This window comes from Bombus huntii, chromosome 6, assembly GCF_024542735.1.
Source record: "Bombus huntii isolate Logan2020A chromosome 6, iyBomHunt1.1, whole genome shotgun sequence".
Lineage (NCBI taxonomy): Eukaryota > Metazoa > Arthropoda > Insecta > Hymenoptera > Apidae > Bombus > Bombus huntii.
Genome location: NC_066243.1, coordinates 6,228,027 through 6,252,213, shown reverse-complemented (window position 1 = coordinate 6,252,213; position 24,187 = coordinate 6,228,027). Strand labels below are relative to the sequence as shown.

The window sequence follows — 24,187 nt, the reverse complement described above, 5'->3', positions numbered from 1 at the left end:
AGATTTATGTGTTTCAACTATAGTTATATATATATTGTATATATAGAGATATATTATCTTTAAAAGATAAAAATGATGCTATATCAAAAAATAAGTAAGTAATATAAAAATTTACAGTTTTTCATAATATAATATAAATAATTATGTATATGTAATTGTTAAGAAAGAAACAATCCATTTTATTAAGGATTAAGTATATGATCTTATTTAGAACATAATGAAAGAAGTAATGAATATTTTGCAGGAGAAATTAACAATATTATTGAGACACTTCATATAATGAACGTTAAATCTTATTCTTCAGATATTCTTTTATATTGGAACTTCTTTGTTTTTAATCTGTACAAATTTTCATGATAGCAAATCAAAATATACATTGTGGTATTATATAGATGACATTTTTGCATCAATTGAACAACCTATGTATTCTGCAACTATGAAATGTAATCCAAGAAATGTATGAAATATTAATGCAAAAGTATATCATTCTCCTAATCATACAAACATATTACACATATATATAGAACACATAATAGATAAAATGTCTAATAAAATAAGATATAACATTAAAATAAAAAACTTACAATCACTATAATATAGATTATAATCTACATTTAATGTTATCTTTAAAATCCTGTTTCAATAGATTTTTACTTGCATGTTATATTTAACTGTATTTCACATTTAATTTTTATGAGGTTTTAAGCATTTATTTTTGAATAAAATGTTGGGTACATAATAAAGTGCTATTGATAATATGTTTTTGCCTATTTAATATTTTCCTAGACAGAACTAGTAAAAATATAGGTAATAATCAGAGTTTTTGCAGATTTTTGTACACTTACGGAAAATTTAAAGGTACAAAGAGTACGCACAATATACAAAAATATATAAGATATCCAAAGTAGAGTACTCATTATAATTTTTAATAATAAAAACGAATCTCCATTTAAAGCCTATTTCTTTAGCCGTGTTCGTAAATATCTACAGTTTAATTATGAAATATTGTCACATAATTTCACATTTTATAAAGTTACATGAAACTTCCAATAATTCCAATACATTGTTTAAAATAATAATGAACAAGAATTATTCTGTGTTACATATGATTAAGAAATAGTATAGTATATATTAAAATTATTAATTGATGCACCATCTGTTGAAGCGCTAGTATCTCAAACTGGTTTTATAGATATGTATATAGCATAGTAGCGTATGTGTACCGTTACAGATTACAGCCTTGCAGGTTACAGCTTAGCTTACGGCCACGTTACAGCGTGGTTCGTTCTGTGCATTGCTGTCAGGGTATATATTTTTCATTGTTAGTTATAAATATTTCCTATTAATGACGACTGTTTGAAAACGTGTAATTATTATAATACAATTAAAATTTGATACTTTGACAATTAAAAGATAATTATTTTTTATTAAATACTTATTAAAATTATATCTTTCACTTGATCGGTTTGCCACGTATAGTATATAAGTGCATACATAAATACAGGGAGTCTCACCTGAAATTACCATCTTGATTTTTGTCATTATTATTATTTGCAGCGGGAAATGATTTGATGGGATGGTTTCGAAGGGTGCATGTTCTGATGCTATTAGTTTTTTTTATGGATGGACGCGACAAGTGCTTAGGATGGTCAACTTTGATTTTTTAAATGAAATCATGTATTTTTTTAATCCAGTAATCAACGCAATTCATCATTCCTTACGCAAGAATATTCTATTTATACTAAAAAAAAACCATTAAATTAGGAGATATCTTAACTTTAATTTGTCAAATTTAATGTATGGAAGACAAAGATGACGTAAACATAAGAATACCGTTTTACGTTTATCCTTTCTTCACCAACAAAAAAATTAATAATATCAATATGTGCACCCATCGAAATAATTCAACTGTCATCCAAATATTTCTAGCTGCGAATGATAATAGTGACAAAAAGGCCCTATATACAAAATTAAAACTAGTAAAGACATAATAAAGGTACTGTATCAGCTAATATTCATTCGCGATTTTATCGCATACTGCATTCCATCCAACGTATCAGAATTTCATCTTTACTTTTACTGCTATATTTTACATTTTGATTCCTAACAACAATAGTTTTATGAAGCCACAGAATACTTCTTCCATCGGTTTAAAGATTAACATTTGCCTGCAATAGCCATGGAAATGGGATTTTCCCTTTTCACTTTTTATATCCAATATGTATTGTCCAGAATGATTTATAAGGGTTTATTCCTTGCTACGGTCACTGGCTGAGACTTGTGAAATTTCTCGTGTAGGATATTATAAATTTCTCAGTAGGATATGTTACGTACCATACATTCTAAGCCTGAGAGCGAAAGTACGGTTAGTTTGATGGTTCGACGGTTGGGGTGGTCACTTCCACCCCCTAAAAGTGAAATATCTAATTATGTAAAATTGACTAACCCCCTTGCAAATTCTGAAAATATTTGACCAACCAATTCGCGTGTTTTACGCTAATATATCTTATACAAGATGTCTTACGATAATCTTTCGGACAAGTTGTCCTCAGTCGTCAGTTGTCAAACGCTCCTGTTAATGTTATTCATATTGTTGCTTTTCAAACACTCACTTCGGTACCTTCAAAACATTCATTTCAATACCTTTAATCTTCAAACATTCTCACACTTTCTTATACCTTTATCCATATTCATATATCGTATCTCATTTGGTGGTTATATTAAAGTTTCAGTGCCAATTGTTGACCAGTCTCATCGCGATCGCGTTAAAACAGTTATGTCAAACGAAATCCCAAATAAACGTCTGATGACGGTACGTATAAACCTTGATGAAATACATTTCATCTTAATGCCTTTTAATAAACTTTATCAATCTTATATAAAGAATCTTTTTTATTAGAGTTGTAGCAATGTATTGGAGCAAGCACATCATGTATCAAGAGCAAAACGTGGACAAGCAATGGGAAGTATAAGAGGTTTTCGAGGCTGTACAGTTTGGTTAACAGGCCTTTCTGGTGCTGGCAAAACTTCAATAGCTTTTCAAGTTGAGGCAATTTTAATTGATCACGGAATTGCTGCTTATGGACTTGATGGAGATAACGTAAGGAGTGGTTTAAACCACAATCTTGGCTTTACCAAGGAAGATAGAAAAGAAAACATAAGGAGGGTTGCAGAAGTAGCTAAATTATTTGCTGATAGTGGACAAATTTGTTTATGTAGTTTTGTATCACCATTTGAAGAGGATAGACAAATGGCAAGACAAATTCATAAAATGTCTGATCTTCCATTTTTTGAAGTTTTTGTTGATACACCTCTTACTGTATGTGAAGCAAGGGATACCAAAGGATTATATAAAAAGGCACGTCAAGGAGCGATCAAAGGCTTTACTGGAATAGACCAAATGTATGAAAGACCAATAAATCCTGATTTAGTGGTAGTCACTGAAAACTGTACTCCAGAGGAATCAGCTGCAACTGTTATTGATCTCCTGGAGAAACAGCATATTATACCTGTACTTCAAAAACCTGCAATGCCAATACGGGAGTTATTCATTCCAGAATCACGAATATCTATTGCCAAAACAGAAGCTGCTACGCTTCAGAACTTAGAAATTAATGAAATTGATGTACAATGGCTCCAGGTTTTAGCAGAAGGTTGGGCTGCACCTCTTACCGGTTTCATGAGAGAACACCAATATCTCCAGGTATATACAACATACATATATATTAACATGAAATACAACAATGCTGTTAAAAACTTAATTCTTGTTGTTATTAGAAGCATAAAATATTTTTAGACTCAACATCTAAAATGCCTCCGTGAAGGTGACAGAGAAATTAATCAATCTGTTCCAATAGTCCTTGCAATACATACAAAAGATAAAGAACGTTTGAGTGGACTTTCGTCTTTTACATTGAGATACAAAAACAAAGCTCTAGCAATATTACGTAGGCCTGAATTTTATTATCACAGAAAAGAAGAAAGATGTGGTTGGCAATTTGGTACTAACAATTTAGGCCACCCATATGTAAAGATGATTCATGAATCTGGAGATTGGTTAGTAGGTGGTGATATAGAAGTTATTGAGAGAATTAAATGGCATGATGGTTTGGATCAATACAGACTTACACCAAATGAAATTAGAACAAAATGCAAAAAGATGAAGGCTGACACTGTCTTTGCATTCCAGCTTCGAAATCCTGTACATATGGGTCATGCATTATTAATGCAAGTAAGTTCATTTATTTATTTATTATTTACGACAGAATTTATGTAAAATATTTTATGTATAAGTATGTTATATTTGTATTTCTAGGACACTAAAAAACGTTTATTAGAAGAAAGAGGATTTAAAAATCCTATTTTATTGTTACATCCTCTAGGTGGTTGGACGAAGGATGATGATGTACCACTACAGACAAGGATTCTGCAACATGAAGCTGTACTTAGTGAAGGGGTTTTAGATCCTAATTCAACATTATTAGCAATTTTTCCAAGCCCTATGATGTATGCTGGGCCAGTTGAGGTAAATTTTGATTATGAACGTATTTTCATTTGTTACATAATTATAATGAAAATAAAATATGACAGGCATATATAATATAAATAGTGTCTATAATAGTTTTTTCTATATTACATTTTAATCTTTAGTAGCAAATGTTGTCAAAATTAGTGATTTTTCATCTATAAACATAGTTACATTATTGATCTTGTGATGAATACTATGTTTATAAGTTTATTTCTACTTGTGCTACGTAAAGTTCATATTTCATATAGTTATAGTTTAAACCTAGTAATTGAAGTAGCCATCATATATGTTTACTTTTTATATTATATTAGGTCATCTCATAAATAATGCAGTTCTTCTAAAAATTGAATTTGATGCAAGAAGTTGTCAGGATAGAAAAAGAAGAATAAAAGGCTTAATAAAAAAATGGCAAAGAGTTCTAGAAAACAAAGGAAAATATATGACTAATTAATTACTTATAGATATGTTAATTACCGAAAAATGTTATTATTTATAAAATGATCTAATATATGTAAAACGAAACTAAAAGTAAAAACTAGAATAAAGGAACCTTATAACAAGTTTTTAAATATTTTACTCAAAAATTTTGCATTACTGTTATAAGGTTTCAAGATTTCATTGACTCTAAGAAATACATACTATATTCTAATGACATATTAGAATCCTTCTAGTGTTATTTCATTTCATGTTCATTTTATACATTATTAGGTACAATGGCATGCAAAGGCAAGAATGAACGCTGGTGCTAACTTTTATATCGTTGGAAGAGATCCTGCTGGCATATTACATCCTAACAAAAATGCAACACCTGATGGGAATCTTTATGATCCTACTCATGGAGCCCGAGTTCTCTTACTAGCTCGAGGCTTACAATCGCTAGAAATCATACCGTTTAAAGTTGCAGCATATGATAAAAAATATAAAAAAATGTCCTTCTTTGATGAGAAACGAAAAGAAGATTTTGAATTTATATCAGGGACGAAAATGCGTTGTATGTATAATATACTCTTATCTGTGTATTACATATTTTTATAACTTATAAAATATCACAATATATATAATTTTATATAATATTAAAACGTGAAAAATTTGATTTATTAAAAAAACACAAGTTTAATATTTAAAATATTTGTTATAGGTTTAGCAAAAGCAGGTGAAAATCCACCTGATGGTTTTATGTCACCTAAAGCATGGTTTGTTCTTGCACAATATTATCAAAACCTAGAAAAGTAAATATTTAGTGCAAAAATCGCTAGAAATTATTAACACTTTAGAATGAAGTGTTTATAGAGTAAAATTAGTGTTTCAAATATTGGAAAAAAATGAGTAAAGAATATTAATGCCTGATGTAGTATTAATATTATTATACATTTATATATTTGTACATTTTAATTGTACAGCACAGCGATTTCTGCATTTATCTGTTTTAGATAAGTTAATATCTTTTTGCATTTATTCTTAAAATGTATGTATATATATATGTATATCCCTTAATTTTATTTTATGTAAATATAAAATTCAATTACATTTTTCACAAAAATTTTATAAAAATATATATGATACAAGTATGATCTTTCATTGTATCTATTTTAAGAAGTGTATATTATATCATGTCCAAAAAGAAATTTGTATAATTTAAATGTAAATTTAACAACTATTTATATATGATAAAAATATTCAAACACTTACAAATGTTTTATGTACAAAAGTATCTAACGCTCAAATTCTTTTATTATCACCATGAAATATTAGTTTAATTTACAAATAAAAATTTGATGATATAGGAAAATAAATAAAAGTTAAAATTGTACAAGATGAGATATTCGAGTACATAACTTATTGTAATTGTACGATAAGTAAAACTACGCTTATCGTAAAAGTTTAAATAATTATGCGATATATCACAAATGATCGTAATGAAATGTATATAAAAATATATAAAAATCGTATATAGATATAATAAATTTCACTTATAATTTTGAAACAATAAAGAAACAAAATTTTATTACTAAAAATGTCTAATTTACCATAATATAAGAAAGTATTGTTATAAAACAAGGCAAACATTTTAACTAGAATATGGATTTTTATGCAAATTCATATTTTTGAAAACATAATTAAAGGAGTAGAAACTTGGTGAAAAATTGTTTTATCTATCAAATGTTATAGAAAACATTTTTGAATATTTTACACATTTTTTCACAGTATGACCATTTTGTACAATTTTGCACTACCAAATTTTATACAAATGCATAAAAATCTACAATATATTTACAATATAAGTAAACATTACTTATATTTAAAATATATTTGAATTAACACTTGAGCATTCATTGCACAATATATCCAATTCTATAATATAATTTCTGTTTTAAACATACAAAGTTATGTTAGAAATATATATCATATATTGGAAAAATCTTCGTCAAGAAGCTGTTGCACAACAACTTCCTGATGAGAATTGAAATGGTGAAATGTATTTTAGAGATGCAGGTGAAACAAGACAAGTAAATAATTAAGCAATAAGAAGTACGTTTTGATAATTCAGCTAGAAAGATCTATTTCAGATAAAAACGAATTTGGAATAGGAAATAATGTCGCGAATGAACGAAAATGCAATGCTATTAGAAGATCTATAACTAAACATACACCCGTGCAAGAGAATAAACCAGTTACAAAAGATATTAATCTGAAACACAGAAAATAAATGATAAATTCTAAACTCGGGAAAAGAACTGTGAGAAGAAGAAAATTTAATTGCGGAAGCGGATGAACTTGAGAAAGAGCTCAGCACAGTAAAAGAAACTTTTATTTCCATTAAAGGAATTTATCCAAAAATTACTTTTATAAGAGCAAATGCTGGTTGAGGCTAACAAAACGGAGCTTCCATTACGTCTGAGCGAATATTAATCTATTGGAATTTCCGATGGATCAACTGCTCTAAAACGCGAATTAAATTAACTATAATAAGTCAAATTAGTCTTAAAAGCAGAAGGGCAGTTCAGATCTAAATTACATGTTGCATTAACTAATAAAAATCTTAAAATTAATTAAAATCTTATATTTTATCAAAGAATTATGAAGATACCAAAACTTTTGGTCATGATGTTATCCATTTTCAAGGAACAGTTAAATAAATTAGTGAATAGATTACGGAAATAGATAATCCTTATAACAAACCTGATGAATGTCTTAGATCATACAAGAGGTTAAGGCTAAATGATTCTAATAATTCTAGTTTAAATAGTGATGGAACTGATACTGCTCCAATTAGTCCATATAAATGAAGAAGATTAAACCAATAAGAACAATAACCGACAAGTAAGTTCATAATATAATATGAATAATTATGTATATGTAATAATTAAGAGAAAGATAATCCATTTTATTATATCAATTATTCTTATACTTTTTTAGGATGAATAGAAACTTAAAAGAATTAAGGATAGAATTTTACTTAAATCATAATGAAGGAAAAAATATCTTGCAAAAAAAATTAATAATACTATTAAAACACTTCATATAGTGGTTGATAAACCGTATTCTTCAGATATTCTTTTGAATTAAATTAAGTTCTTTTTAATCTGATAAATGTGTAAAAGGCCAAGTGGTTCGAATGAGTAGTTTAAAGAGAAGTGAAAGTGACAGTGTTCCAGTAGTCCATGAAAATCAAAAAAATTGAAGACGGATTGTGTCATTAAAGATTGTTGATGATTGTGTGCTTTAAAAATACGATTATTTAACAAAATGTTTGTATATAAAATAATGTAGAAATATTACTGTAAAAAATCATTTGAGAATGTTTTCTTAATTTACTATAATTTATAACTATAAAACGCATGATTTTTCTTAATAAAAATATTGCTGGTCCTTTTATAAATTAAGAAATGGAGAACTTACGAAGTAATACCAATAAATAGAAAATAAAGTATTAATAAGCAGAAAACAAAAAATAAATGAATTTGTATTACGAACAATTTATATGTAGACATGTGGTTATGAGCAACATCAATTTTATTAATCTTGAAAGTTTGTATTATCAAGTAAAATACTTATTCATCTTTTAGATTTGTACAAAATACTTTATATCATACTACAGATATTTTTATTTATTATTTATAGTTAAACAAAAATTTTGTATTGTAAAGCACTAAGAAGAGATAAAATTTGTTATATTATCCTTTTTACAGTTTTAAATTGATTTTAATAAGTATTTTCATACATTTCGCAAATAGCTATTTTGACCTTTAGGTACATAATATCCTAGTGTAGTGAAATCTATATATGTATACTAAAAGGAAATACACATTTTAGAACATGCTGAAATTGGGTCTATAGGAATGTGATTTAGCCCCTACTTATTTATACCAAATAAACAGTTCTTTTTTAAATGTATAATTACCACAATAAAACTTTAAAAATTATTTCTTTATACAAAGCATATCGCAAATATAAAATGCGAAATTGAATTTAATTATTATACATAATGGATGCAGTAGCTAAATTGACCTCTGTATTTGCATCGGATAAATCAGGTAAAGATAACATCACTGGAATCACTTGTATTTTCCCTGAATCATCTTCTTGTTGCAAGTGAACTACAGCACCTGATTGTAATATTTCATTTGTCATTATTTCATCTGCCATAATTTCTGTAGGTTCAATGTTATCCGCAGTTACTTCTTCTGTGTAAACTGTTGTGTCTTCCATATTCATTATAACTTCTGCTGCATCAGAAGCTTCTCTGGATGTCTCTTCATATTCCTGAGAAATAACATGTATATAAAAAATAAGAATCTAATGTAATAAAAAATAATATAGAACTATAAAATTATGTTTACCTGTTCATATACTTGTTCATATTCTTCTGTTATTTCTTGTTCTTCAAATTTAATCTGTTCTTCTTCAAATTTAACTATTTGTTCTTCTTCAAACTTAACTATTTGTTCTTCTTCAAATTGTTGATCTGTCTGTTCTTGATATTCACTTTCAGGAACTTGACACTTTATATTATTTAAACTTTCGTGTTCAGAACAAGAAGAATCTTCTAATAGTTTAGGTTTACTATTTCGACTAAGTATTATCCTTTTAAATCCAGATCCTCCTAAGCTTTCATGTCGTCTTTCATGTTTATTTTTATCACCTAAATATTTAAAACGTTGCCTACATACACTGCAAGAATATGGTCGTTCATTTGTATGAGTTCTTTCATGACATACAAGTGCACTAACTTGTTTACATCTCCAAGGACAATATCTACACTGTAAAGGTCTTTCATCGCTGTGCCTATTTTGTTGATGTTTAACCAACTGTATCTTAGTTTTCAATTTAAACCCACAGATTTCACAAGTATGTGGCCTATCTTCAGAATGAGATACCAAATGAGTTTTTAATCTGATTTGATTCACAAATCTCTTTGGACAATGTGGGCATGGTATAGTTCCTTCTAATCTGTTATGTGTGACCATCATATGATGTCTTAACCTCACTTCGGAAATAAATGTTAATTCACAATCTAAACATTTCATAGGATCTTTCTCCATATGTGTGTTTTTAATATGCGTTCTCAAAATCATTTCTGTTTTGAATGTCTTACTACAACGATAACATGATGCCCTTCTTTTTTCTGGTGCCCCATCTATCCCTTCCTTTACACCAGGAAGTGTTTCATTGTGTATATGAGACATATGCCACTCTAATGATCTAGTTGAAATCATTGATCTATTACATATATGACAAGTGTATTGTCTACCATCCTTATGAACTCGGTTCCTATGTATAACAAGTGTTGAATGATTTGGAAACTTTTCACCACATACTTGACATGAACATTCTTTTAATCCCCTACTATCGGTCTTCTCATGTACTCTCATGTGTAACCTTAAACCATCTCTTCTATTAAATCCAACACCACAAGTATCACATCGATATTGACGTTGATCTTCATGAATTCTTACATGTTGCTTTAAAGTTGAACTATTTTTAAACATTTTGTCACAGTGTGGACACTGAATAGTATATGCTTTATGAGTATGCATGTGTTTAGAAAGGCTATAAAACGGTACTAATTTATGGCAAACTGGGCATTCTCTCTTATTACTTACAGGTTGATGTTTACGTATTCTATGATGTCTAAGACTTGCAGGATTTTTAAAATCAGCTCCACAATCCTCACACAAATAGGCTCTTAAAGTTGTGTGTACAGATTTCAAATGAAAGCTAAGTTTTTGTTTGAATGCAAACTTTTTAGGACACTTTGTACATTGATATATTTTTTCCCAATTCATGTGTTGTGTTTTGACATGTTGATCCAATGTTCCTTGATGTTTAAACTTTTCACCACATACATCACATAATTGTCCATACATACTATCACAATGTTTTTGTTCATGCTGACGCTTTTTTCCTTTTGAATCTAACATCATGTCACAATATTTACATAATAATTTTTTTATACAAATCACATTATGATTTCGTTTTGCTTTATTTGTTGGAAATTCTTCCATGCAATCTTCACAAAAATGCATAATTTTATAGTCATGTGATCTTAAATGTTCTTCAAGAACTTCTTTAGAAGCAAATGTTTCTGGACAATAATCACATTCTAAATAATGTTCTTCTGGAATATAATCTGCTGGTTGACTTTCATCTATTAAGTCAGGTAAGTTGTTTTTAAGGACTGCATTGTTTCTGTCTTCATAAAGAGAAATAATATCCTCATCTTTTAATCTTGTAATTACAATTTTACGTTGTTTTAAATAATCTTGAAAGTCTTGCAAATTTTTTTTTTTTTCCCCTAAAATTCTTGCTAACTTTTCAATATTTCCTTCTGTATAAGATTCATCAAGTTCTTTTTGAAGATATTCTTTCTTCTTTTTTGCTTCTTCCCATTTCAATTTAAGCTTTGCTAAATGTGATAAATATTCTTCAGTATTTACATACGCTTTTTCATTTGTTGACTTTTCTTTGGCTGATTCTGCAATTTCTATAGCATCATCTTCAATTGTAATAGTTGCATTAAATTCACTATCATCTTTATTAAACTGTATGTTTACAGCAGAATCATTTTCTATATGTGTAAAAGATCTTTGATTATCTTGACTTTCATTACGCTTAAAATAACGAGATTCCTCAAATTTTGGAGGTGCAACAATATTGGCATGTCCACCTAATACTTTTTCTCGCTTTTTCTTGTATTCTTCTATTTGTTCTTCTATAATCTGCTCTCTTATTTCTAACTTTTTTGTTCGTTCTGGAAATAAATCTTTTTCTTTTGTAACTAATGTTTCATATCGTTTTAAAATCTTATCCATTGGTTTAATATCAAAATTCTTTTTCCCTGTAGATTTATCTTCTTTTTTCTCTAATGGTTTATCCATTTTCTTAACTTTTACTAACAATATTTCATTCGGTTTAGATCCTTTCACAGTAACATACATGATGCCATCTTCTTGATTACTGTTAAGGTTCAAAGAATTGTTTACATCGAGTTTTTGTACTTTTAAGTCTTTATGACTTTTATCAGAAATATTTGTCTGGTAAATATTTTCATCAGTTTCTTCTGTAGATTCTTTTTTAGACTGTAATAATAACCTGCGTTTTAATATGTTTGGTTGTTTTGAACATTCTTTTGTACTTTCAGAATTATTGACGCTGCGTGGTTCAGTAGACTGATTATTACATTCTGTGTCCCCTACTTTAATGTATGTTCTCATACATTCATAATTATATGTTGTTTGGTTAATTTCAGTACTTTTATTATCTGAAATTGGATTATTATCAGAAACAATAGTTGATTGTGAACATTGTTTTGTATTTTCTTTCTGTTGAATATGTCGTCTTTTTGCACTTGGTATTTCTACTTCATCATCAGATTCTGCAACATCAGAACTATCAGGTTGAAAAGGAGGATCATCTGGATCAAATTCTTCTATTGATTCATTATCATCACTATTTTGTAAGACAGTGGTGTCTTCAAAAATTCCAGGTTCAACCTTACTTTCTGATTCTTTATAATCTGTACAAAGCTTCTTATCTTTTACAATATCTTCATTATCTTTTAATGAAAAAATTGTAGATATTTTTGGTACGGAAGTATATTCTTTACTTGTAGATGGATTTTTTGTATTACACTCAACAGCATTTTCCATCTGTTTTTCGAAACTTTCTACAGGCTGCATTTTATTTAATTCTGCATTTTTTGTCGCTGTATCTGTGAGAGTAATGTGAATAGATCTTAATTTAACTTCTGCTTTTTTAATTTGCATAAAAAACTTATAACTCATTTTTAAGTCACAGATACAATCCATACACATTTGAGTTGATAAACTATCATATGGATTTATTTCTTCTAAATGCTTAATTTGTTGACTTAATCTCATTTGATTACCTTTTTCACTAAAAATATCAACTAATGGAAGTTTCAAACCGGCACAAGTCCTACAATACTTTTTTAATTCCTGTTTTGTTTGTTCTGATATTGATAGTTTCTTTTGCGAAGATATTTTATTGTGCAAAGAAATTTTAGTTAATTCATTTAAACTATTTGCATCATGAGTCAACAATTTTACACGTGGTGTAATTTTTTTTAATTCATTAATATCTTTAATCTGACCGAATATTTCTTTATTCGATACTAATCCAGTTTTGTTTGATTTACATGTTGTTTTAACATCACTGTCACATACATTTAGGATATTACTAGCAGTATGCTGAATACTATGTAATTTTACTTCACTATAATTATGATCCTTGTTTTTAACTTCAGTGTGCTGCATCTTTGACCTATTCATTTAAAGTTTTCCCATCGTATTTTAGATGTGTATTTGCAAAGTTTGTATAATCTAAAAAAAAAGCGATAAGTTAATCAAATCAAATATATACATTTGTAACAGTTCATACAAAATAACATAAATAAACACATCTGATTTACCTTTTATGTAAAAATGAAAATTATCCTTTCTATAACACTACTTGTGCATGTTGTGTTTATGATACTATTATTTCTTCTTTAATTTTGTACAAAATAATTACACATAGCACATCCCATTATTATAAGTTTGTTAATTTATAAAAAGTTAGTAAAAATTAGTTCAACTAACTAATATATATTGTCGTTACTTATAGAACGCTGTAGTTATTGATATTTTCAAACTCTTGAAGTTTATGTTTTCTCTTGCGAAATTGAAAGTACCTTCGATTCCCTCTTTCAAAAAAGATTGTTTTTTTTTATTATCACCATAAGACAAATATAAAATTACATTTTCATAATCACAGGTATTCATTTTTCATTCAAAATTGAGGTTAAGTGAATATAATCATAAGGAGTATATACTCCTACATTTAAACATAATATAAACGTAACCGGTGTGTATTATACCAATTTTTAAATTCGTTAATTTTACCTTATAATACTCGTTATCGGGAAGAGTAATAATGTAATTCAAAAGTCTTTCCAAACTTTGACTAATATAATTTCTTCGTAATGATATCCAGATGGCGCAACTTAATGGCGCCTGTGGCGTTATGTTATTTTCGGCCTACGCAACAGACATTCTACACTTCCGAAATTCATGACTAGCTTTCAATAGCCATAGAATATTTTCGTATACATTACTCTGTAACATATTACGGAGACCCGTCATAGATTACGATCCGAGAGATGCAAGTTTCATGAAAAGAATCGATTAATCTATGCGCACTTTGGAAGGGAAATTTATGCCACGTTCAACTGTCGTCTTCTGAATTCCTTTACTGAAGCTGTGACGTTGCTTATGTTTGTAATGGCCGCGATTCTATTATTCTATCTTTCCTATACAAAATATTAAATGAGAAAAATTCAATTTAATAATTAGCATACAATATCAATTATATTAAGATAAAATATAGAACAGGTAAGTAAAATTTTTGCCATTTTAATTCAATTTAGCAAAAATACTTTTTTATGTGCAGGTAGCGTACTGCGCATTTGCTTAGTATGAAACCGCGAACAATTCAATTGACTACATAAAAAATTTCACGTTTTTTCTTTTTTTAAAAGTAAAATATTTTTGATACAATTAGGCTGTGCATTTTTATGCAAACGCATATTTTTAGGGATGTAATTAAAAAAGCAAAACCTCGGTAAAAAATTATTTTACATATCAGATATTATAAAAAGCATTGTATTTTGGATTTTATATTTTTTTATATTATGTGCATTTTGTATAATTTTATATTTTTAAATTTTTTATAAATGCAGAAAAATCTGCAGTCTGCTTATAATTCATTGTAAATTATTAAGTATTTTATTGAAACGTCTTTATACCCAAATATCTTTTAATTTGTCATGGAAAATGTCGCATGTAATAATTTTTGATGTATTATCATGTACATTAATGCTTTATGTCAAAGATAATTATTAATTTAAACGATTTAAAAATACCTTTATAATTCTCTAGATTGAATTTATTTCCCATTTATTTAAATTATCCCTTATTTTGCATATGAATTTTCTATATTTTAATTTACTTAGTTAAAGCTTCAAACATTTTTTTATTTTAATATAATACTGTAAAAATTATATGTAAAAATCTTAAGAAAAGTTGTACGTAGAAAGGTAAGAAACGATATAAAAATTATTATAAAATTATTATTATAAAAAAAAAGAAGCTTTGAAAAATTATTTCTATCAAATGAGTTTTAAATCAAGCAGTCGAATTACATTCATGTAGAAAAATCGCGAATATTTATTATTTCTTCATAATTGATTGCTAAATATATTCTTTATTTTATATCAAAAATTAGATCATTCTATGTTCATTCGTATAATTCTTTCTCTGTAAAAATGTACTGAGAGAAAAATAAAACTCAAACCCAAAACTTCTGGATCATAGCGAGCAATTTGGTCAGTATTTCTGATCTTTTTTAAGCTGTAATATGTTAAAAAGCGCTATTTAGGTAAGCAAAATGTCACAAAAAATATTTTGCAGCCAATTATAAATATATTTAATTTTATTTTAGAACTAAACCTAAATCTAACTTCTATGTAACAAAAACCCCAGAAAATTTCGGTTTTTTATTTCGTGATTTTAAATTTAACCTTAACCTACGTAAATATATGTATTGTGTTGGGGAAAAGTCGACGATTCATGTTGATCAATTATTGTACATATAATAATATACAACAATTTCTGGCCAGAATGAATTTTTAATAACTTTATATATATTCTAAAAGCAGTATCTAAAAAAATATTAAACAATATTAGGTACAAAGATATAAGTAAAACAAAATGGTATAACACATAAACATTGTTATATAGTTGTATAATGATACTTAAAATTCTTTAAAATATCATTTTTGAAATATAAAGCAAAAATCTATCTTGATCTGAAATTTTTGCACGTCGCTGTATATAATTAACAAACAGAGTTAGCAAGAAATAAAGAAAAATTCGAATATGAAAAATAAAATACAAAAAGCAATAATTTTTTGAAGAAGTTATACATATTAAATTTACATAAACAAGAAAAATCCTATTCATTCGTAGGAAGAATTGTTGATAAAATTGAAATAATTAACCACAAAAATTTAAAGATTAAAAATAAAGAAAAATAATTAACACATTCGTCGCCCAGCGTGTTTCGGCTATGTTTCCTGCGGGGTCCAAATCCGACCGTGACTACGTCCAGTGACCCGCTATGTTACTTCGAGCCCGAACCCATCGTCATAAGGCCAGATTGGAACATTAAAACTATTTCTTATTTTTATTACTTAAGTGTAGCTATAGTAAAAGTCTGGACTAAGGGTATTGGAGTTTTTCCCAACATTCCAGATGGGAAATCCCGATGTTCTTTCATTTCCGACAAATATATTTAGTTCTGAAATGGAAAAAGCGATAAACTTTCCAGCTAGAGTATTCCGAGGGATCTCATGGCAGATATCTCAGATCTTTGATTTAGTCGAGAAGCATACTTGTGAGACGTACATCAGTGCTTTTTTTATCCTCAAAATGTTCAGTAAACAGTATGAAAATATATTTGAAAGTGAAGAGAGTAGTGATGACGAAGTAGTGAATTTTAGAAAAAAAATTATAAATAGAATTTCATCGAGTTCGAATATTGAGGAAGCCACGGTCGGATTTGGGCCCCGCAGGAAACATGGGCGACAAACGTGTTAACTCGAACAAGAAGAGCGTCACCATACGTTGGTGACGGGGCCCCCACGGAAGTATACCCGTCGCAAGAATATGTGCGACGTGACGACGAACGTGTTAATATAACAAAAAAGATCACATATATATATAATCCTCTAATAATCCTATATAAATAAGAATAAGGATTGTAAACTGAGTCTCTTTATATGGTTGGAAAGCTGGAAAAATAAAATATTATTATCATATAAAAAGTATTTATTTGGTAGTTGTAATATTAAAAGACAAGTTAAAAAACTCTGATACCATGAGAAAATTTAAATAAATAAATTGTGTGTATTTTTTCATGACTATTTATTCTTAAATGCATTATAACACATAAACAGATTGGTAAATGTATTATTAACACTGATTCTTCATTTATAAACATAATATATGTATATCTGAGAACAATAAGGGTATTTTTACAGTGAAGAGTCATATCGACATTGTTATTTTTTCTACTAAATACTTTATAATATAAAAAAAATCACAATATTTCTAACAGTGAAATTGAACATTAAGCTACGAAAAACAAAGACATAAACAGTAAATTACTGACAGAAATTTTTAGACATAATTACACTAAGTTTTGTATATGAAATTAAACCCCATCTTCATTTAAAAATAACTTTTTTATTACTAAAAATGATATTTTTAATTTGTTGTGTTTAAAAAATATATATAACAATTGTACATTGTAGAATGTCATGAATGCAAACATTCTCATGTATCAAATACCATGATTTATAGGTTTAGAATCTATGGTTTTTATAAAACTTTTATATCATTTGTCATTAATCAACAATAATGATTACACTTTGCATCTAATAATACAAATCTTGTAATAAAGATTTATGTAGATATATAAAAGTATTGTTCAGATACTAACAGATTTCATTTTGTAAGCAGTACAGGTTTTGGAACATTGAATTTTTTACTGTTTTCTTAAATTATTCTTTGATAATACTGTTTGCTTCCCTTTTGCAAATAATACCCTTACTTTAAAACATTTAATATCTTTCCTTTAAATTCATACTTGGTTTTTGAAATTAACTTTGTGTTCAAGTAAAATATTATTTTCGGGAGGTAATGCAAGACAGGCTCTTAAGATATTTTCGATTGCTGATCGTTGTCTGAACAATGCATTTACAATTGGTGTTCCTTGAGGAACTAATGGTGCTTTGCAAAGATATGAAAGTATGGAAAGTACACTGTGAAATCCAGTGAACTCATTTTTGGTATTAGCTACTTTGAATGTAATACGCGAACAAATTTCTGCTAAAAGGACCAGATCCAAAATAATTGGGCTAGCCAATAAAGAATCTTCACATGTATTGTGTATTACAATCGTATTGTGTCCTCCAAGTAATATTTCTGATGTATATTCATCCATCGCCCGTTTACTATCACCTAATAAAGAATTAAATAACAATCCTGTATTCTGAATAGTAAATGGATAGTAAATAATATATAATATCTAATAGAATAAATATATATATTTTTTAATACATACCGACATATGGAACATATTTAATAACAACACAATGATCTGGCTTTTCTCCAGGTTGGTAAAGAATTTTATTTGATTGTACCATATCATCTACAACATTGCTTTTTGAAATCTAAAAACAGAATTATATTAGAATATTAATATTATAAATATATATTATACAAAATTAGATTTTTTCTTTTTCAACAAAATACCTCTTTTGAGCGAAATTGTTGAGGAGCAGATAAATTATAACCATCATTATTTCCAAGATGGTTATAACTAACAATTGATACTGGCTTAATACCAGCTGAGACTAGAAAATCTACAAGTACAGATTTCAATTTTGTTTGCCCAGATTTAAAATCATCGCCACTAATGAATGTTTTATGTTGCTCTGCTAATTCCATTGCTCCTGGTACGAAAGTATTTTGAGGTGATCCATTTATATATGTACACTGAAGCAGTAACATATACACAATATTAACAAATTTTGCTATTAATAATAAAAAGAATATTAATAATTTCAATTTAAAAATAATATAATACTAAATATATTTTACTCACTCCTTCCAAAGCAGCTGCAACAGCAAACACTGTACTTGGACTAATTTCTGAATGACCTTCATTAATAGCATTTAATAAATTTTCTGCTGTATCATTTACACCTGGAATTATCTCTGAAAATCGTTCTGTGTTAGCAGTCCATAATATAATCACTTGATCCAAATTCTTTGTAGTTTTAAATTCTGCAATGTCTTTTCTAAGTTGTTCCAATTGTTCGAATTTTGTACCATAAATAATATTATTTGCTCTTTTTTCCTAAAAGTTAAAAAATATAATATAGATTTCTTCTTAAAATCCAAGTAAATAATAGATAAATATTTAAGGAAAAAGAAAAATTTAATTGAAAGAATTACCTGATTGGATGCAATAAAGTCAGGATAATATATGCTTTTTTTTGGTTTCATATGCACCATGTGTGGTACTAATTGCTTTTGTAAATTAATGTCTAAAACTTCTGCACGTTGCATAGCATCAGCTAAGTTCATATTTGAAATATCCCAACCATCAATTTCAATATCATCTGGATTTACCATTGGAAGCATCCAAGACATGGGAACATATACCTCTTCTTTGTTTCCTTTGCCTAATCTGATGGTAGATGCTTGAGTTAAGGAACCATACCTAAAATTTAAATAAAAGCTTTATATAAGTACATTATTTCACTTAAGAAGAAGAATTAAAAAATTTTTTATATTATTATTAAATTATCATAATTACCAATTTGCTTTTTGAATGCCATTCTTTGTTTCCCATGTCAACCTAAGTTTATTTGCTAATAATGCTGCGGTAATAGTAGTACCATTATTTCCACCCCATCCTACCAACATTAACCCAAGTTTTGGAACTTTCAGTTGTGTTCTAATTAATAGGTTTGTTGTTACAGGTGTTACCTATTACAATAAATGCATGTTTATATTCTGTAATATATTACTTTCAGACATTTAAAATAAGTAATATTACACGTAGCAATTGTTAATATTTGTATCCAAGGTTTTTTCTACTAGTACACGAGTGGTGTACAATACAGGAACCTTTATTTTTTTCAAAAATTGAAAAATTCATTTCCAAAATTAAAATCATAGGGTTTGAGCAGCTGTTCATTTTTTTTAATTATTATATTTGTTCCTTCCCCCTAAAAAAGAATTTTTTAATACAAAATTTGTAAATTGAATATTTATACAATTTTTCTAAAAAAAACCTTTCAACCTTAAATGTATTGATCAAATTAAATATCAAAGCCGTTTTCTTGATTAAAAAATTTACAAATAAGCTTATTTACACTTTGTTTAATAATCGTTATCATCTTTTCTCATTTTGTTACAGCAATTTATTTATATAGTTTTTACGAAATTTATAGTTTAAAAGGGACGTCTAAAAACAATATTAAGATATAAGATCTTTTTTTTTATGTGTATTGTTATTTTCATATATTAAATGCATAGTGAAATTCTATAGTTGATGTTTCATTGCGTATGCATAATAATTACAATAAGGAATGAGTAAATATCACTAAGGGCGGGTATTTTCGAAGCTTTTCTTACTACTATGCTACATCTTACTACATCTTATCATTTAATGTATAAAACTATTATGAAATGAACATTTTTAGAATATAATAATTCATCATAAAGTCCTTTGAGAAATGAATTTTCATAATGAAGAATTGCTTTGTATAAAATATTTTTTTTTTTGAGAAAGGAAAAGAACAAGTATGAATAAGTTAATACACATCATTTCAACAGTTTTGAAATTCTTTTTATATCTCCCATATACTTTACAAAAATAATTTTTTTGCTTAAAATTAAAGTCGATTATAATCTCTTTAATTTAGTAACAATCTGCTAAACATTATTGATCGGATTTATTATATAAAATATAGAAAATCATTTTTCTTATTCTATAATTTTTTTCTCATAATGTTCTGTTTTAATAATTTGGCAACTATTGTAATAAAAAGGAATATTTTTTTAAATAGAAAGAAAGAATTATAAGAAAAAAGTAAGAGGTATATTATATCATAATATTCTAGGTATGCTTACTGTATAATTTCCACTGTTGTCTTCCGTAACATTCGTTGTTTGATACTCGTACTGTGCTTCGATATAGTCTTCTGTGTATTTCACCTTCGGCGATTCAACGCGAATTTTCAAAGCCATTTTAGTTGTTATTTAAATCTTTTACACTGATGATAATAGTCTTGAATTAGCTTTGCGGCAAATTCACAAAAATGTACTTCCACAGGAATATTGGTTCAAGGATTATAGATTGATTGAAGGATTATACTCTAAATTTAATATCAAAAGATATATATATATATAAATTAACAATCGATGTATAATCGCTTCTTATAAATCACCATGCAACAAGTGATATATGTATATGTATATTTATATATCCGCGATAAAGAAAATAAAGGAAGAAATTCGTAGGCAAAGCGAACGTAAATGATACTCGAAGGTGAATATCCAAAACGTCGTGTTCGTAGCTGAAACGTAAATGTCGAGAGTTCGCGCAAGCATGCGCTTTAAAAGAAATGTCGTGGCAGCCCCCTTCCACCCTGTATAACTGGCACCTATTATATTTGATTACCGCTCGGTTTTTATCAAGCTAACTAATCTCGCATAAACTAAACATACGCTTAGTTTGCAACTTCTTATTCTCTCGTCTTCCTTACTTTTTTGTTCCTTATACCACCTTACAACCACATTCTGTGTTTTAACCTTATCTCCTGGATAAATATCTCGATGTTCGAATCGTTCGTGTGCGTGTATATATGTTTTCTCCAAGTTCTACGTTTTTCTTTTTTCTATCAAGTTCTTGTTTTAGGTTCTACGTTCAACCGAGTTTGTATCGCTCCTGCGTTATGAAAACGTCCGTTATTTCAACTAACGTGATTATTTTTTATCGTTAATACGCCAATTATTCTTCCGTTTTATAAATTCATGAATCGTTCCTTTAAATGAAAAGAGGCTATAAAATCCATGACATTCGGATGATCATAGAACATTTCGAATACCTTGGACTTTCTGACAAGTACAAATAATATGTAATATTATATAAATTTATGTATACGTTTCAATAGTTAATAGAATATCCCAGGTAGAATAAATATTTAAATTAAAACTACATAAGATTATGAGTTATTGCTCTAAATAAAATTGATAACAATGAATATATAATAATGTATGTATGAAACAAAAATTTACATATGTATATATGTATATATAGCTACTATAATTATTTAATTTTGTCAATATTTACTTTTATATTTTTATTTGCTATTATGTATATTATTCAATTAATGTGTATATTTGCTGAAAAAATTTAATGAAGTATTATATTTATACATTGGCTTATTTAACATAATGAAACTTAATATTTTATTTTTATTTATATTAATCGTATTTCTATATATCAAAATTTTTATGCATATTGGTTATGCACTTACATGTGTATAAAGCACATTGCACAATATATTCTAAAAAAACATGAGAATTAATATTTATCGAATATAAATTGTCATACATATCAATTAAAAATTTCACTTATTATATACATCCTTTCATACATTCTAGATATGTAAAGCTACAATTTTTTGTAAATTATTAAATAAACTATAACTTTACCGTCCATTACAAATATTTATAAAAAAATACTTTCTTTGTCATAAGAAAGTTTTGCATTGTTACAGATGCTCTACATGTAAGTGCTTCTTTATAAATTACTTGATACGATTATTAACTACAAATGCACCGTTTATATAAAATAATTCTACTTATAATTTACTATGGTAAACTATGGTAAAATTACTGTATTTTCACAGAGTAATATAATTGAAGTATATGTCATGTATATATGTCATGTATGTACATATGTATATATACATACTATACATAAATTGCACAAATCTATAAAATAAGGTATTAACACGTTTTGCGATTTAAATTATGATTGTTAGCGGGTCTGTGAACTGTTCAATTACATCATGTGTAGTTGAAATACATAGATTGTTTCAATCAATTGGCACTCGGTGCCTCTGGAACTTTCGTAATGGAAGAATTATGTTGCCAGGCCATTCGTAAGACGACCCTCCACGGACGATTATGAGCTATAATCTGTTTACAAAGGCTGATTTTATCCGAGTCAACGTTAGATGTATACTATATATACGTGTCGTTTTGCTTTCTTCCCAAGAAACGAGCATCATCATTACCGATAATGTATATACATATATGTACAAGGCTGGAATCTTACACAAAATTCATTAAATACTATTTAGTAACTTTACTTCGCATCGCATTCTTCCATACATTAATATCGTATGTTCAGAAATATTTCCGGATCGATATTTAAGAAACAACATCGATAACTCCCTTATCGCTGATCGTCCACTACCTATACATACTGTGCCGATATAATCATATTCGCGAAATTCTAATAGAATAAATATTTCTTATTTTTTTTGTTTCATGTCGCGTATGAAAGAAATCGTAAATATCTAGTCACAAGATAATAATTAGACTGCAGATTTTTATGCAGATTCATATTTTAGAAAATATATAATTGAAAAAGTAGAATTTTGCTAAAAAATTGTTTTGCCTATTCGGTATCATAGAAAGCACTATACTTTGGGTATTTTATATATTTTATATAAGCGTTTTCTAATATTATGTGCATTCTGTATAATTTCTCACTTTCAAATTTCGAATCCCATAAATGCATAAAAATCCGCAATGTAATAATGATGTATATTATAGGCGTATAACATTATAATAATGTATATATACCGAAAGAAATAAGAAATCATGGAAACAAAAGGAAATAAAACTATAATAGCAACTTTGCTACATAATAATTATTTAATTGCTTATATTCATTCGTTATTAAACGAATTCGCGGATACGATTACGTAAACTTATCTCAAAAATATTAAATGGAATTCAACCAACAGTTGGCCCATTATTCATAAAGGGTGATAGTTGAACTCTGTCCAATGCTTAAACTAAATTGGAGCGGAATTGGCTTATGGGAACGACCATCATCATACACGTATATACCAACGCAATAGATATTATGAATAAATACCTTTAAAGTTCCGTGTTCCTTTATTTTCTGAAGTTCTAAAATAATTCGAAATTTTAAGATCGTTAAGCAAATTTAATATCGTAATAACTTCTTAATAACTTCTTAATAACTTTCAATTTTAATTCTATAGTTGATTCAATGTATTCAATAAAAGGTATTTTCACATTGCACTTCAAATATTTAAAGTATAAAATATATAGAAATGTATAAAATATTTTTTATTTACTTAGGATTACTGAGAATAAGAAATAACAAAACGCATTATACGTACATTAAAAATGAAAAAATATTCGATCTTATTTTTGACAATTTATAAGAAACGTAATTTTATTGAATATGTTATAC

At 27.6% G+C, this 24,187-nt stretch overlaps 3 protein-coding genes and 1 long non-coding RNA gene across 14 annotated transcripts; 1 reads left to right on the top strand and 3 right to left on the bottom strand.

The window, feature by feature from the left end:
- Nucleotides 1–280: 280 nt before the first annotated feature.
- Nucleotides 281–1,936, bottom strand: LOC126866998 (uncharacterized). The gene is made up of 2 exons (XR_007690121.1): nt 1,515–1,936; nt 281–1,297 (listed from the first exon to the last, which is right to left on the bottom strand). It is a non-coding gene; the product is annotated as an uncharacterized LOC126866998 (long non-coding RNA).
- LOC126866935 (bifunctional 3'-phosphoadenosine 5'-phosphosulfate synthase) lies at nt 1,210–6,097 on the top strand. 7 transcript variants are annotated; one of them, XM_050620959.1, is made up of 8 exons: nt 1,227–1,305; nt 1,930–1,996; nt 2,727–2,812; nt 2,900–3,703; nt 3,797–4,231; nt 4,316–4,525; nt 5,237–5,519; nt 5,667–6,097. In XM_050620959.1, the coding sequence occupies exons 3-8, from the start codon at nt 2,777–2,779 to the stop codon at nt 5,759–5,761; spliced, it is 1,863 nt and encodes a 620-aa protein (XP_050476916.1). In that variant the 5' UTR covers nt 1,227–1,305; nt 1,930–1,996; nt 2,727–2,776; the 3' UTR covers nt 5,762–6,097. The 7 variants fall into 7 exon arrangements, 6 of the variants coding, with proteins under 6 accessions (XP_050476918.1, XP_050476914.1, XP_050476916.1 ...); XM_050620961.1 differs by lacking the exon at nt 1,930–1,996 and having other exon boundaries at nt 1,210–1,305; XM_050620957.1 differs by lacking the exon at nt 1,930–1,996 and having other exon boundaries at nt 1,216–1,321.
- A 2,427-nt stretch (nt 6,098–8,524) lies between these two features.
- Nucleotides 8,525–14,761, bottom strand: LOC126866925 (uncharacterized). Of its 4 annotated transcripts, none has more exons than XM_050620939.1 (4): nt 13,933–14,759; nt 13,461–13,733; nt 9,370–13,371; nt 8,525–9,292 (listed from the first exon to the last, which is right to left on the bottom strand). In XM_050620939.1, the coding sequence occupies exons 3-4, from the start codon at nt 13,318–13,320 to the stop codon at nt 8,999–9,001; spliced, it is 4,245 nt and encodes a 1,414-aa protein (XP_050476896.1). In that variant the 5' UTR covers nt 13,321–13,371; nt 13,461–13,733; nt 13,933–14,759; the 3' UTR covers nt 8,525–8,998. The 4 variants fall into 4 exon arrangements, with proteins under 4 accessions (XP_050476896.1, XP_050476895.1, XP_050476897.1 ...); XM_050620938.1 differs by having other exon boundaries at nt 13,461–14,067; nt 14,145–14,759; XM_050620940.1 differs by lacking the exon at nt 13,461–13,733 and having other exon boundaries at nt 13,933–14,761.
- A 2,235-nt stretch (nt 14,762–16,996) lies between these two features.
- On the bottom strand, nt 16,997–21,247 carry LOC126866949 (inositol-3-phosphate synthase 1-B). 2 transcript variants are annotated; one of them, XM_050620989.1, is made up of 8 exons: nt 20,797–21,247; nt 19,720–19,889; nt 19,475–19,647; nt 19,111–19,378; nt 18,758–19,012; nt 18,406–18,648; nt 18,215–18,323; nt 16,997–18,111 (listed from the first exon to the last, which is right to left on the bottom strand). In XM_050620989.1, the coding sequence occupies exons 3-8, from the start codon at nt 19,582–19,584 to the stop codon at nt 17,732–17,734; spliced, it is 1,365 nt and encodes a 454-aa protein (XP_050476946.1). In that variant the 5' UTR covers nt 19,585–19,647; nt 19,720–19,889; nt 20,797–21,247; the 3' UTR covers nt 16,997–17,731. The 2 variants fall into 2 exon arrangements, with proteins under 2 accessions (XP_050476946.1, XP_050476945.1); XM_050620988.1 differs by lacking the exon at nt 19,720–19,889 and having other exon boundaries at nt 20,797–21,246.
- Nucleotides 21,248–24,187: the final 2,940 nt, after the last annotated feature.

What these genes read in the sequence shown, in the direction of transcription:
- LOC126866935 (XM_050620956.1), top strand. Translation starts at nt 2,516, where the DNA reads ATGTCTTACGATAATCTTTCGGACAAGTTGTCCTCAGTCGTCAGTTGT. An exon ending in GTCATGCATTATTAATGCAA is followed by an intron (nt 4,232 to 4,315) that starts GTAAGTTCATTT and finishes TTGTATTTCTAG; the next exon opens with GACACTAAAAAACGTTTATT. An exon ending in TGTATGCTGGGCCAGTTGAG is followed by an intron (nt 4,526 to 5,236) that starts GTAAATTTTGAT and finishes ATACATTATTAG; the next exon opens with GTACAATGGCATGCAAAGGC.
- LOC126866925 (XM_050620940.1), bottom strand. Translation starts at nt 13,320, where the DNA reads ATGAATAGGTCAAAGATGCAGCACACTGAAGTTAAAAACAAGGATCAT. An exon ending in ATGAACAAGTATATGAACAG is followed by an intron (nt 9,293 to 9,369) that starts GTAAACATAATT and finishes GTTATTTCTCAG; the next exon opens with GAATATGAAGAGACATCCAG.
- LOC126866949 (XM_050620988.1), bottom strand. Translation starts at nt 20,913, where the DNA reads ATGGCTTTGAAAATTCGCGTTGAATCGCCGAAGGTGAAATACACAGAA. An exon ending in GGCATTCAAAAAGCAAATTG is followed by an intron (nt 19,379 to 19,474) that starts GTAATTATGATA and finishes TTTAAATTTTAG; the next exon opens with GTATGGTTCCTTAACTCAAG. An exon ending in TAAATATGTTCCATATGTCG is followed by an intron (nt 18,112 to 18,214) that starts GTATGTATTAAA and finishes ATTCTTTATTAG; the next exon opens with GTGATAGTAAACGGGCGATG.